The sequence below is a fragment of the Otolemur garnettii genome, unplaced genomic scaffold, assembly GCF_000181295.1.
Source record: "Otolemur garnettii isolate 467f Iridium unplaced genomic scaffold, OtoGar3 scaffold00005, whole genome shotgun sequence".
NCBI classification, from domain to species: Eukaryota; Metazoa; Chordata; class Mammalia; order Primates; family Galagidae; genus Otolemur; species Otolemur garnettii.
In genome coordinates, this window is record NW_003852400.1 from 6,744,688 (window position 1) to 6,759,182 (window position 14,495).

Below are 14,495 nucleotides of genomic sequence, written 5' to 3' on the forward strand. Positions count from 1 at the left end.
TTATACTCATCAAGGCACACAGCTTATTTAAATGCATGTCATACTCATAGACAAAGGACAAGGGAATGCATTTAGAAGTGGCAAAAAGTGTAATAATCAGGAGCAGGGCAGGCACTAGCACCCCAAACATGGGCTAAACTTTTCATCCAGTTGCCAAGAGAACCTTCCCTTTCTCGGCATTAGACCAGGAATTAGACTTTGCCTTCGGTGATAAAGAAAAGATGTTGATAGCGTGAAGACTGACTCTAACATGTTTTGATTAAGTCATAAAACTTTCTTTCACATCAATTCTAGAATTATACTTCAGGAAATTCCTCAGAGACACTCTCTTCTCAGATGAATGGTGTGCATTCAGAATAATGTGTCATTAGGTTGCATATCTCAGAGCTAAGCTACTAAACATAGAAATATTTATGCTTTGAGTATAATAATTAAAGTCACACTTTTAATATCCTTGGGGGGAAAATCAGAGATGGTGGCATGGAGAAGACATGATCTCTCAAAACTAGCTGAAGGTGCCAGGTCTATGCCACAATTATCTGGTAAATAAAACTGGAGATGCTACTGGGTAGTTTTTTCCCTTACTCACCAACTCTCACTTTTGAGGATCGAGCCTGCCATTGCCCAGCTGAAAATTTTGCCTTTCCATCTTTGCTGTGTACATTTTTCAAAATAATTTACTATTAGGGGCAAGGTGTTGTGTTATCTTCATTTTTGGCCCAGTGTAACTAACTTGTCTCTATGTCCTGTGATGAATATGCTCTTTACCTGAAGCATCACTAGGGAAGCCAGTACCCTCTGCCTTCTACGGTGGGGCAGGTCATTTGTACAAGCTGAGGCAAGCAGGGCCCAAGGATATACTCCTTATGCCCTCCCTTTGCCCCTTCCCCATAATACGGCTCCTTTGTGCAAAGAGGTGGCAATCCTGTCCCTCTGTCTGCTCCTCTGTCTCTTCTCACTTCTCTGCAGCTTGTAAACCACCTCGTCCTCCCACTGCCCTTCCTGCACCTTCCACTGCCTTTGTCCTCCTCCTCATCATACCAACAACAACAACAGTTCTTGAAAAGGCATCTCCATTGTTACACACATTAGTAGTCCTTCCTTCTCACTTTAAAGAAATGGCAGCTATGAAGAAAGGTCATCTTTTCACTTTTTTAAAATAATCTTTTCCATTCCTTTCAAAGCATTTGCTTTGCTATCAAAGTATTCTTTGCTGAACTTCGTCATTTTCAATACTGATGAAAGTCTCAAGGAAGAGGAGGCTGAATTAACTTGGAAACTCTCCCGGTGTGAATGAACAGTCTACAGCAGAACATTTTCAAATATTAACTGCACTTGAAATGCACTCAAAAGCCTAACTGAGTATAGCTGGTAAGAACTGCAGCAAAGAGCAGCTTTACCAAAGTCACGTGATTCACAAATTGCAAGAATACATTTCTTGCAGCTTTTGGCATACACTCCAACAGCTTGGGTTGATTAGAACAAAATTTAATTTGCAATGATAAGCTGGTGGCAAGGGGAGCATGAAATTATGTTGGTTTTGCACTTTGCAGAATACTGCCTTGTAAATCAGGTATCTTTTTAATTTATCTTTAGGTTACAGAACATATAGCACAGAAAACTTTTTATTAAAAATCACTCTGCAGGGAGAGAGACAGTTAAATGTTAACCAAGCAAGCACTGTCTTTCTCCTGGCACCTCGCCCAAGGATAAGGCATAATTCAAGATGTTTTACTTCTTTGGGTCAAGTGACATGCCATGAATTTCTCAAGACGAATGGCACCTCTTAGTGAAACCTCCGTACGATAGAAGATATATAGCAGTCTCCGTTGGTGAGGGCTGACAATTCTTCTGACTTGCCCTTTTAAATGACTGCCCTTGCTCAAAGTCTAATTTCTAAGGGACTCAAAAGGAAAAGGATTTTTAGTCTGACTAATAAACCTTATCCTCTCTAGTCATTCACGGGCTGTCATTAGCTGGTGCTCCTTTTTTGATACAAATATTGTAACAGCCTATACATAATACTCCTTATATCGGGGAGTGACAGAGGCAAAAGGTGGGCCTAATATACTGGGATTGGGGGGGGGTGGGAGCCTGGGGGAAAGGGCTGAAAGTGGCGTAAAGAAATAAGCACTAGCCCCAGAGAAGAGTCCATCTCTGCCCTGTCACTGACTCATGGAGGACCACTGGACAAGCTACCAAACCTCTGGGCCTCGGTTTCCTCATCTGTAGCAAGAGGGAGCTCATGTTACTCGGGGCCCTCCCAGGTCTGTGTGAGGGCTATTGGGGGGCTGAGCAGAGAGGCCAGCAGGCCGCTGGGGCGGAAGGTTACAGTAGGATCCTGCTGGGGCTGCTGTCCCTGTGGTTCACAGCACAAATGCTGGGTGGTTCTGAGGGAAGATCTATGACCACAACATTACTGAATGCTCAGATTATAAAAATAGGATAGTGCTTATAACAGCAAAATCCCTTAGAAACTCTGTTTTGCGGGGGTGGTTGATGTGGTGAAGAGAGATAAATTGAATCATTATGAATATGAGGGCTGACTTTGAAAAGTATGTCTTCAGTGGATTCTTTTATGAAGCTGAGAAAATGGTAGTAAAGGGAATAATTACTTCTAATCTATCTGTTTCGTAAGTTTGGAGCTATACGAATTATGTTTTTTCAGAGTGAGGGATAGCTGTAGTTTTCTACATCACAGTAACAGTTATGGTTACCTTTTATCAGGCTCTACAATGAAAGCTAATTTTCTGTCCTGGTTGCTTTATCATAGTATCAAAATACTATGCTTCTTGGTTAATAAACACAATAAGGAACATTTTCAAAAGGCATATTTCCCCCTGCTATGATGGTCTTCTTAGAACTGGCATCTCCCAAAGAGCAAAGAGCAGACATGCCTTAAATTAGTCCCAGGCTTTGCTACAAATTTTTTTATGACCACATTTAAGCGATAATCCTCAAAGACTGTTTGGAGTTTTGTACTAGAGGGATGAAAATCTGGACTTTCAACATTGCAGTTACTTTGAGAAAACCTAGGTTGTTTCTTTCTGCAGTCCATATAGAAACTGATTTAAAATTTTGTTTCAAGTACCCTTACCATGTTTCACAAAAGCATCTCACCAACCCCCAAATCTGGCTGCAGCCTCTAGGTACAGACCTCCACATAGCACCTTTCTTCTCACAGTGAGGTTCACCTGCCCATTGCGGGCTGCGTGGTGCATAAGGTCGATGACGTAGCGGTGGGTCTTGCCAGCCACTGGAATCCCATCCACGTAGACGAGCTCGTCTCCTGGGTGTAGGCGGCCGTCTCTATCAGCTGAGCCCATGGCAATGACGGCTCCAATCAAAATCTAGAGACGCAGTGGGCAAGAAAAAAAAGTCCCATTTCAAACTTTTCCCCTTTTATATATATATCTTTATGTAATGCGTGGAAAATACTATCCTCACGTTCTATCCCTTGCCCTAAACCTGAGCATGCACTTGAAAAGTAAAAAAAGGAGAGGGTGGAAGGATGGTCTTCCAACTCTTTCAGGTGGCCTCCTCCTAGAGAAATGAATGTTTTAAACTGGCTGCAGACTGCCATGAAGGTTAGGGGACACTTGCTTCCTGGCTCATAGATTGTCACCCTTAAGGAAAATTTTAACCCCAAATAATCAGATGTTAATTGGCCACCACTCAGGAGCTCGGAAAGGGAGAAATGAATGAAGTGACTGGTGAAGTGTTTAACTGTCTTCACTGCACATAACGGTGATCAGAAAGTTAGGAAACTAGCTGCTGCACATTATTAAACTCTGGTAGAAGTTTTTATTAAACTCTGCTTTAGAAGTTTTATTTTCCCTTTGCTTTGAAAAGCTGGAGGGTACAGAGAAAAACAAAACAAAAAAAGCAAAACTCAGAGTTGCCTTTATTTGGCCAGTTGACTAACTTGAAAAGAAAAAAAACTCAGTGAAACCTTCTCCAGATTTTTGCTCTTTTACATAATTCCTCAGAGCGCCGTCCTCTGTGTAAAGACATTCCCAGTTCTGCCTGTCCCCTGAAATGCGTCTGCCGGGCCAGGAATTGAGGACGTACACAATGGGGAAAGCAGTTATTGCTGCTGGTGCTGTAATTCCCCGACCCAGGGACTGTGCTGAAAGGCGATACATCGGTTTCCCAGGGCTCACTAGAAGTACTCAGTTTAGTGCCATTAGCAAGGTTTTTTTTCTTTCTCAGAGGAACAAAGAATAGGAACAAATATTTTAGTTTTGCTGTTTAACCTACAAACACGGACAATAGGTCTCTTTTTCTTCTGCTCTAACACACAGCATTTGAAGGCAGTGATTCGCATCAGCTTGATGACACTACCGGGGCCTTCCTCTAGGTCAGCGGTTCTCAACCTGTGGGAGGCGACCAATGAAAATACATCCTGCATAGCAGATATTGACATTATGATTCATAACAGCAGCAAAATTAGTTATGAAGTAGCAATGAAAATAATTTTATGGTTGGGGGTCACCACAACATGAAGAACTGTATTAAAGTGTTGCGGCATTAGGAAGGTTGAGAACCACTCATCTAGGTTTTATTTTAAATGCCTATAAAACGATCCCTTGCTCACAGATGGCTTTCTTTTGGGCATGATAGTTTCTTTCAGGTCCCATGTCTGTAGATCCCAGCTACTTGGCAGAGTTGCTCCTCGTGACTTGCCGGCTTGCGTGTCCCCAGGCATGGGAACAGACCCACGCCTTCGTACTTAGCATAGCCTGTCAACAGGACAATCAGATCTGCATGGCCAGGACTTCTCAGCTGCAGGCATGGTTACAGTCTGAAGGCCTCACAGCTTCCGTCCATTGCACAGCTGCCTTTCTCCGTGGGAATGAAAATCCCCCACACTGCTGCTGCTTTCCCCCCTGTTCTTAGGGGGTGCAGTGGAGTGAGGAATAGATTTGTGTTCATGTTGAATACATTGAATAGCAGTGCTCTGATGAACGAGTCAGGACAGCTGTCACAGGACAGGACTCACACCTGCACCACGAGGCTCTTCCCCCCAAACCGCTGCATCTGTTTGCTACAGGCCAGCAGGTGGGCGTGCTCCGACGTTCTCTACTTCCCTACAGTCATGCCCACTTGAATGTATGAGCTGCTTTATAAACATGGCCCAGTCTATTCTTCAGAATGTTCAACCCATGGTGGAGTTGGTAAGTGTTTTGTGCAAAACCCAGTTAAAATAAATGTTTATGCTTCAATTTTGCCCTGTGAAAATGCTTAGGGTTTGGCCCTAAGAAAATGCTTCACCCTTTCAATTTCCTGTACACATTAGTGGAGGTTTTAGACCTAGTCAGAAAGGGGAAAGATGGCTTGTGAAATTATAATTTTTAAGGTAAAGTTCTGATTTAAACTGAGGAAACAGAAAGTAAAAATAGAAATTATAACTGAGGGAGCCATAGCTGCCATTGGACTCTCCAGAAAAACAGTAAAGATAAAATTGCACATTGGAAAATCACTCTTTCTCTCTTGCCATTGGAGATCAGCAAGATATACAGGTAGTCCTGAGGTTATATTCTTTGTTGGCAGTTTAATGTAAGTTATTAAAAGGAAGAGGCCCGTGAAACATCTGCTCTTCTGTGGCAGTGCTGTGATATGAGGTACTCTCCCCATTAATTCATTTATTCAACAAGTACTTGTTGAGCCCAGGATACTCCCAAGTAGTAGGAACCTGTCTGTGAACAACAGACAAAAATCCACATGCTACAGACCTTCCCTTCTAGTGGGTGGGCAATCCTAAACATTACAAGTGTGTAAATTACAGGGCATGCTTATGGCTGGCACAGTGGGAAAAACAGAGAAAGGTGGGGCCGTGTCAATCACGTGGTGGAGGTGGTATGAGAGGTGGTTAGCGTAGGCCCCTTACACATTTATTTCTAAATAAACAGTATATGCAATTACTACTTCAGTGGACCATCTAAATAAATAGCCTATTCAATATAACATGTTGGTATGATTTATTGTACAGTATTACATGCATATATAGTTGTATAATTACATTATCTTCTACTTTATTAAAAAAAAAAAGGTTGCCATAGATGTCAAATAAACTTGAATTGAGCTGAGCCTGGCACTCTGGGTAGGCGTCCGAGATGCTTGTCCACTGGCCCTACTGTGTAGCTGTATCTGCTGCCTCCGTCTGCACCTGTTGCCTCTGCTGGGCAGACGCTGGCCGTTTGCACCATCACTGCCTCTAGCTTTCATGCTGCCATTGCTCCCTAGCCTTGGGCACTTTGCTTCTTTGTGCCTTATATTTCATTGCTGACACAGAGATAGCTCTATGTATTTCTCTATTCAGGAAAAAAAATGACAATTTTTTTCTTGACTTCGAATATGATTTGTATACTTGACGCATTCTATTATTTCCCATTTGCCACCATAACTGTGGGGACTGAATAATCTATGATTCCTTCTTGCGCCATAACTCATACTGGCTTCCCAATGTGTACGCGCTGCTGTTTGCTTAAGCTCTTGAGAATGTGCCTCAGGATATGTGACCCTGTAAGTTAATAGTTCTCAGAGTTTAGGTGTGTTCCAACAGTCCTGGGTCTACCCCTGAGAGCCTGATTCTGCAGGCCTGGTGTGAGGTCTGACATTGTGTCTGTTTAACAAGTTCCCAGCAGTTGCTGGATGCTGCTGGCCCACAGATTAATAACCCTTTCCGTAGCAAGGCTCTGATTGTTCCTATTTGGTACAATGGCCAAAGGATCTGTGGTCTCACTGCTGAGAGACTGGCTTCTAGCTAGAGGGCCTGAGCTCCCTGACCCATCACAATGGTCATGTTCAAGATCTGCTGATCCCACCCCACTTCCTTCTTGGTGCTTAGTCTGGGCTCCCCCACCCCCTAGGCAACATTTTCCTTCTGGCCTTGCTGACTGGCCATAGCCTTCCCAGCCTTGCTCTGTCTGTCACCTCCCTCTAGCCTCCCTGGACTCTTCGGCCTCAGCTGACCCTTCCGCCCTACTCTTCAGTTTTCTTCTCCCTGTTCTCTTAGAGGAACTTTTTATCCCATGCCCATTGTTTTGGCCTGAAGGAGGAGCTTTGTGGCAAAACAGATCAAGAAAGACTAACAGCTGGTCCACGGCCCTATCTTTCCAAGTACCTTCTCTGAAAAACAAAAGCGACAGAACAACTCCACAACTTCCCTTGACTGGGCTATGAAGGCACAGAACAAAACAGAGCATCTGATGCATCTGATGTGAAATAACAGCAATTCACATTCAAGTGGCCAAGATCCCAGGGAGCCAGGGGGAAAAACAAACACTAAAACGGAAAAAACAATGAAGACAGACACAAACCAACCCCAAATCACCTCTGCAGTCCTAATCCCTTTAATTCTTTCCTGCACTACTCGGGCTAGTCCCACCCCAGAAGGGCTGAGAGTAGGTCTGCTCTGACTGGAGCCTGGGACAAGCAGCTCTCAGGCGCTTTCCTTCTGAAACCTCCCCACCAGTTTGTACCCGACTCCAGCCGAGGAGTAGGTCTGTCGTCCCCTCTTGCTTTGAACGGCCTTCCTCCACCACGGCGTTTTACAGATCTTTCCATCTCGATGCCTTTCCATCTCTTTTCAGATCGCAGCTGGAAATCCCATTTTTGTTCCTTTATGGCAATTTTTCATTTCTTTCTATTTCTATTGTTATTTAACTGTGAAAAGTATTTCCCCTTGCAGGAAAAATGCCCATATGCTTTGTGCGAGTCGGAGTCCTGCTGTTTATTATTTGCCAAAAGCTGTGCTGTCATGTTTAACGTGCACCCTGGGATAGCAGTATCATTTTGTATATATGGAGGCAGAATCCTGTCTGATCTACTTAGGAGACCTTCTTTGGTTGGGGACCAAGTCCACTGACGCGTCACCCTCTTTGTAGCACACGAACAACTACATGAGGTAGTACGTTTTGTGTGTACGTTACCTCCAGACTTAGAGAGGGAGAAAAAGGAGGCAAGCCTTGTGGGAGATCTCTGCAGTAGACTCAAACATCTTCCTGAAATGGTCATTTTGAGGGGCGATATTCTGGTTTTCAAGACTCATGTTCTGGCTTTGCTTGTTTCAGGGAGATTTAGGATTCTCCTTTATGGCTGAAATGTCAAAATTGTAACTTGCAGCAGGAGTGTGTCTTAAATCATTCAACTGAAGGAACAAACCAGAATAAGTCTAAATAAACATAATAGGATAACCAGCAATCCATGTAAATCTGCGGAGGCTTATCCTAAATATTTGCTGCCTACCCACTGGAGGGGAGGAAGGATTGGAGAATTCAAAGCCAATATTTAGAAGGGTTGGAGACCTGGGCATCTATGTACAAACCAGGCAGAAAGATGTCCTGAGGCTGAGCTTCCTTAATGAGCAATAATGTTCCATCTTGGTAACACTTCTATTGCTTCAGGTGCCAAAGTTCAGCCAGACCACTCTCTTCTGGAGCCAGCCAATGTTATGTTCTCCCCACGACTCAGCCATGCAATCCCTTCTATTTCTGGATGGAGGAGGGGAGTGCAGGTGAAGACAATATTGAATGGGGGTTATCCCCAAATCAGACAAAGCATGAGGTTAGGGATCTAGCAAAGTAACAATTTTCATGTTTCAAAGGCTGTTCTAAAGTAAGTGTCATGGGAAGAACTGGAACTTTGTTACCTTGCCTTAAATTTATTTTATAGTTTAATCTTTTATTTGTATTTACATGTGGGAGAAGAGACCTGACACTATTTTTAGTGTTTATGATCTATAAAGATCTGGCCCTGGTGGCAGTCTCCTCCGGCATAAAATATTCATTTTTCCAATTTCTTTTAATCCAGCCTCTGGGTTGGGAGTCTCAAAGTAGCCTAAATGAGTAACATCCGGGATAAGGCAGTTTAGGAGCTATGGCCAGGCTCAGCCTAACAGGGACCAGTGCTTACCTCCAGCCCGTTGTCATGGAGAAAGGCAAGCTCAATGTTGCTAGATTTATTTTTAAAGAGAGGATGAAAATAAAAATTTTTTAAAAAGTGAAGTTAGTAGGTGCTCAACAATTTTAAAACTCTGAGAGAGCTTAACCCATCTTGTTGCAGGGCTGCCAGGACACCATCTCTGCTTCTAGGACTAGGTGATCCTAAGTCTTCAGAGGCTGTAGAATTTAGAGACCTCAGAAAATAAAAACTCCTGATCATTCTTTGTTCTGAGAAGCTCAGGTGACAGATTTGGCATGGTGAAAAGTACTCTCTTCAATTCCATTTAACAAATATTTATTGTCTCAAGCTACGCTTGGGAGACATAACGTTAAACCATTGTCCTTTCACAGATTGACATGAGGGACAGAAGCATGTCAGTGAGCGTATTCCAGAACAAACAGGGAGCTTGTCTTTCTGGTGGAAACCTCTTTGGTTGGTAAGTCCGGGGTAAGTGTAGATGCAGTGGGTTCTACACGGATTTACCTTTGAATATTCTGTAGTTGTTTTAGCTAATACCTGGTATCCCACAAAATGCTAAAAAAAAAATTACCTTAAAGTTCTATTTGATTTTGAGCATGGTTTCATTTTACTTAGTTCATTTGGTATCTTTTAAGCATATGGTCTTGTCATGAAGAATTCAGCTTCCTCCCAAAGACAATTTTGGCCACTGACTCTGGTTCCTGGAAGGTAACCTCTAAAGTCCCAGGGATATCAAAACTTCTACCGTCTCTGTGCCACACTGGAAGAAGAAGAGTTGTCTTGGGCCAAACATTAAGTACACAAACACTAATGAAAGCTAGTAAACAACCACAAAAAAGTCGATGCCTAAGTTTTGTGATGTCTGCCACCACAGATAAGCAAAAAGTCCTCACGTAATCTGCATGCAGCCCACAGGCCAGACACCCCTGCAAGTCTGAACCCCTGGGAACAGGAATGTCTTTGTTGTTCATGGTGAGCTGATAGTTTATGCCAAGGAGGTGACTCAGGCTGGGGCCAGCCACACCAAGAGTCTTAGGGTGGTGGCTGACCAAATGAGAAAGATCAACCATGTAATTAGAGGGCTGGGCCTTAGAGACACATGTTATCAGCCTGACTTCTGGGGAGAAGAGGGAACGAGACATTCAGGCCAGTCTTGTGAGCAATGATGGATCATTGCCCATAATAATGAAACCTCAATAAACCCCTCAGTAAAAAAGCTTAGGGGAAGATCTCTGCTTGGCAATCCTCTGTGTGTCAATGCCGGAGGGTACTATGTCCCTAAGATATGACGGAAGGTTCACATTTGGAACCTTTCCAGATTTTGGCCAGTCTGTCTCTTCTTTTTGCTGGTTCTAATTTTTATCCTTCCACTATAATAAAACCATAATCATAAGTTTAGGATTTTTCATCGTTTTGAATTAGTCTGGTGAATTACTGAACCTGAGGAAGGATGTGCCTGTAGGAAAGTTCTCTGGGTGGCTTTGGATGGACCCAGGTCTCACCCTTCCTCTCTGTGCTTCTCAAGAACAAGGGGAGACTGTGTTGCAGGGAGGGGCTGGCTGCCCAGCCTGGATTCTTTTCTAGTCCCGTCTGGGAAGAGCATGCCGTCAGGGCCTCAGTCCAGTCAGTCATATTTCTCAGGACACAGAACTCAGGAGTGGGCTGCTTCTGGGATCCTTCAGCAGTGATGCGAAGGCGGCCTGCGCTGTTGGTGCTCCGTCTGTCCCACGCAGCTTTCCTGAGCCATGGGGACGGCCTGATGAATCCTAAGCTTCCGTTGTCCCGTGCTGCCAGTCTGTAAGTGACATCGCCCCTTCCTGTAACTTGGATGTGTGAGTGTTCTGTGTCACCAGGCTCAGAGGAACTGGTAACCAGTGCACAGTGAACCTAGTGCACAGTGGGACCCACACACTGGCAGCTGCCGTGTGAAGTGGGGCTGTCTGCGGTGACTGTGCCCTTAGGCTCTGCAGTTTGGCAACTCATTCGCCTGATGCCCGGCGTCCTGGGCAGACGTGGAGTCTGAAGCACTGGGACCGTCGCCTCAAGGTTGGCTCATGCTGGATAATGACATATTTTAAATATATGGAGCACTAAAGTAGAATAAAAAGGGTAATGTGAAGTTCTTCCTTAGAAGAAATTTAAAATCCTGCTCATTAAACAAAATGGGTAGACGTAGGAACAGGTGCAAGGCCAGTGCTGAAGGAAGCCGAGTCAGACACACCCTGGGGACGCGGGAGGTCCTGGAGGACAGATGGCTGTGTCAGATCAGTGAGTTTCCACCGGCGGGCCGCGAGAGGATCTCAGGGGTGCCACGAAGCATTTTAAAGATCATTAATTAAATGATTATTGAAAGAAGTGTAAAGCATAGAAGTACATTCTTCTTCTTTTTTTTTTTTTACTATTTTTTTTGATGGACATAATTTAAGTGTCCCCGGAAGTTTAACTATAGGTTCGAGGGTGCCACGAGATTAGAAAGGTTGAAAACCACTGGGTTCGATGCCTCCATACGTGGAGGGACTCGGCAGTGTTCTCAGTTCTTTCTGAGAGGAATGAGGCTGGGGGACTGACTCGGTGACAGAGGGAGAGGGGACCAGACCTGGGAACGGGAACAGAGGGCAACCAACATTGGCTTCTACCTACAACACAGGACTCCTAATTTAGTCTCAGAAAAAATGGAAGCCTGGAGTGACTTGAGCCCTGCATTTTACCTCAGAAAATCTGGCTAATCCTCCTTGGCAAACGCACATTCACATCTTTTTTGGCAGCCAGGGAATTAGTGACATTCTGGTTGACTGTTGCCAAATTTTATCCCCAGGAATTAGGAAACAAGTCTTTTTTTTTCTTTTTTTCCTGGAGTGCTCTCATCCTTGGAGTCCCAGGTCAGCCTCCTGGGATTCTCTGGAGAAAGGTCCCCATCAATCCTCTGGCCCAACCCCCTTCTCGGTTCCCATCCGCCTCTCACCCACTCTGCTGGAATCCCTCTGGTGCCAAGGCGCTCACCTCACTCTCCACCAAGGCAATCTGCTGCACTCTGGGATAGCTTTAACTGCTAACAACTCCTTTCACTTGTTAGGTTAACTTTTTTCCTGCTGAAGATTTTGACCAGGTTTTATTTTTAATTTTGTTTTCTGGAATAACGTAGTAACAGGAGAGAAAAAAAATCAATAATGATAAAGCATTTACTCCGCACTTAATAGGAACCAGGCACAATACCAAGACCTTTACATGTATTATCTTCTTTAATCCTTAAATCTACGCAATGAGAAAGTATTGTTGCACCCACATCTTATGGATGAGAAAACTGGAACTTAGAGTTTAAAGCCCGTACTTGAGCTAGAGTGGGGTATAGCTGCCAGAACAGAAATGGCGGCAGACATCTGGGTGCATGGCTTGGGCTGTTCATTTATCCAGAACTTTCATGAGTCTGACTTAGTCACACTGAGGACCAGGTAAGATACATCTTTTATACTGCGTGTCTTATGGCCAATGTTTAAACACGTGCTCACCAATCTAGCCTTGCTGTGTTTTCTGTGTAACAACTATTGCTATTTTTGCTTTCAGTTTGGAAAGACACACATGTATGTATACACATATATATGTATATTAAAGGATGTTTTCAGAGCCCCTCCCAAATTCCCAGTATGGTGCCAATTAAAGCTGGCTTTGTAAACATCTTGTCATGATAATTCCTTATGTCAAATCTGCATGAAATTCTGCCATATCGGCTTTGAATTTTCTTCTGTTTATCCCTATGTTTTCTCTTCTTTGCTGTTTGGTTGAAAACATGCACAATTCTGCTGTCCCATGTCACCTCTGCACATGTGTCCCCCGTCATACAGCATGTCTACTCACAAGCTGCGCCCAAAGATACCAGGGGGTCCAGTGCAGATAAACAACTGAAATGCAAGAGAATCCAATCCATTCTAAAATATAATAATGTACCTCTCTTAGTATGATTCATGATGAGATACTGGCCAAAGAGACACTTGTGTGCTGTGAGATCACGCAGAAGAAAAAGCACACCTTAAAGTTTTATGTGAGTCCTGAAGCATTTTCTCTTAGAGGTCATACTGAATGCCATTTCCCCAGGTGCTTACACCCACGAAGAGCCCATCATGTGGAATTAAAGGGGATTCAACTCACAGGCTGTCCAGGTTCATCTCCCCCGAGGATTCTGAAGCCAAATCCAGACTCCATCCTCCGAAGGTGAACATCCAGTTCCTTATAATCTGGACCTGGCATAAAGAAGATCGCATTGAGTAATGAACCCTGCCTCCACCCCGCCCCCGAGGAACTGAACACACCAGGGATAAATTAATTTTGTGCATGTGATTAATGAGAGTGCTGTTAGCATCAATGGAAAGCACAGAGGATACAAAAAGCACCGTAGCAAAATAGTAGGTATTCCAAAATTAGATAGCCACTGGAATAGTAGTGACCAGCCAAAGGGGCTGCTAGGGTGTCACCAGAAGCAGAAAGAGAACACAAGTTTTCAGAGTGGGGGAAAAAAAAATAGTTGTCTCTGTAACTCTTTATTTTCCTGAGAGCATTTGGATTGCCCTGGAGAAGCATGGCTGTCTTTTGCTGATTAGAATCATTATTACAGAAGAAAGAAAGAACAAAGGGCAGAACCCTGAAATTGCTTAGTAAAGTACTGCCTGGTAATTTTACTAATATCAGTTTCTGACTTGATATATCCAATTCATGGATGTGTGTGTATATGTTCCATAAAAGTTGTTTCTTTTAAGACTGTAAATATTAGAAAATATGGACTTTAAACTTTTCTCTATTGGGGTTTAAGTGATGTGTTGATATTATGATAGGTTTTCAGAATTAGGTAGAAATTAATCTGGGTCTAATATGAACTCTTATCCCCCAAATATTTTAGAATGTGGAAGCCACTATTTGACTTTTGACTTCATTAGTGTACTTAAAATAAATTAGAAGAGGAATACTTTTCTGAGGTCAGCTGAAAGAACAGGAATATAATTAAAAATAAGCTAGGAAACACTCTCCTGAATGTCATTTTTTCCTGAGTCCTGCAATAAACTAAAACTATAAAAAATATTTTGACATTTTAAGGAGAATAAGATTTATGCTCCTGGCCCTTGGCACCTTCCTCAGGGGGCAGGACGTCAACCAGGACCGAGTTGGGCACAATGTCACTGGATGATCACTAATTTGGGAAAATATTTATCATGCCATCCTTTGCTTAGGAAATGTTTAGGGATTTCTGAGCCTTAATAGTTTAAAGGAGGTATGAGAATTGATAGAAGCATTAAGTAAAATTCCCCTTGCTTAAATAGAATAGGTTTGAAAATGAAGATGGGATTTCAGAGAATCCTCCTGAGATAGAAGCGTATGTCTGAGCCACCTGGATATATAGCAGTAGGCAGAGGAGAGGGAGACTCACTGAATTGTGGCCAGGCAAACCTTTTCCAGGTACTGCAGAGGGTGGGGCTGCAGTGTGCAAAGTGATACAGTGTGCAAAGCTCCGTGATACTGCTGCCCAATCTCCTGGGTTATGTTCAGTGATATATAAAGAGAAAGTCATTCATTCCTGATATGTG

General features: G+C 43.4%; 1 protein-coding gene across 1 annotated transcript in view; it reads right to left on the minus strand.

The window, feature by feature from the left end:
• The window catches only part of MAGI2 (membrane associated guanylate kinase, WW and PDZ domain containing 2), a 1,396,484-nt gene that overhangs the window by 125,424 nt on the left and 1,256,565 nt on the right, over positions 1-14,495 (minus strand). The window contains exons 14-15 of the mRNA XM_003782805.2: positions 13,069-13,160; positions 3,158-3,350 (exon numbers count right to left, since the gene is read on the minus strand). Coding sequence (XP_003782853.1) covers positions 3,158-3,350; positions 13,069-13,160 — 285 coding nt within the window. The remainder of the gene's footprint in view (positions 1-3,157; positions 3,351-13,068; positions 13,161-14,495) is intronic.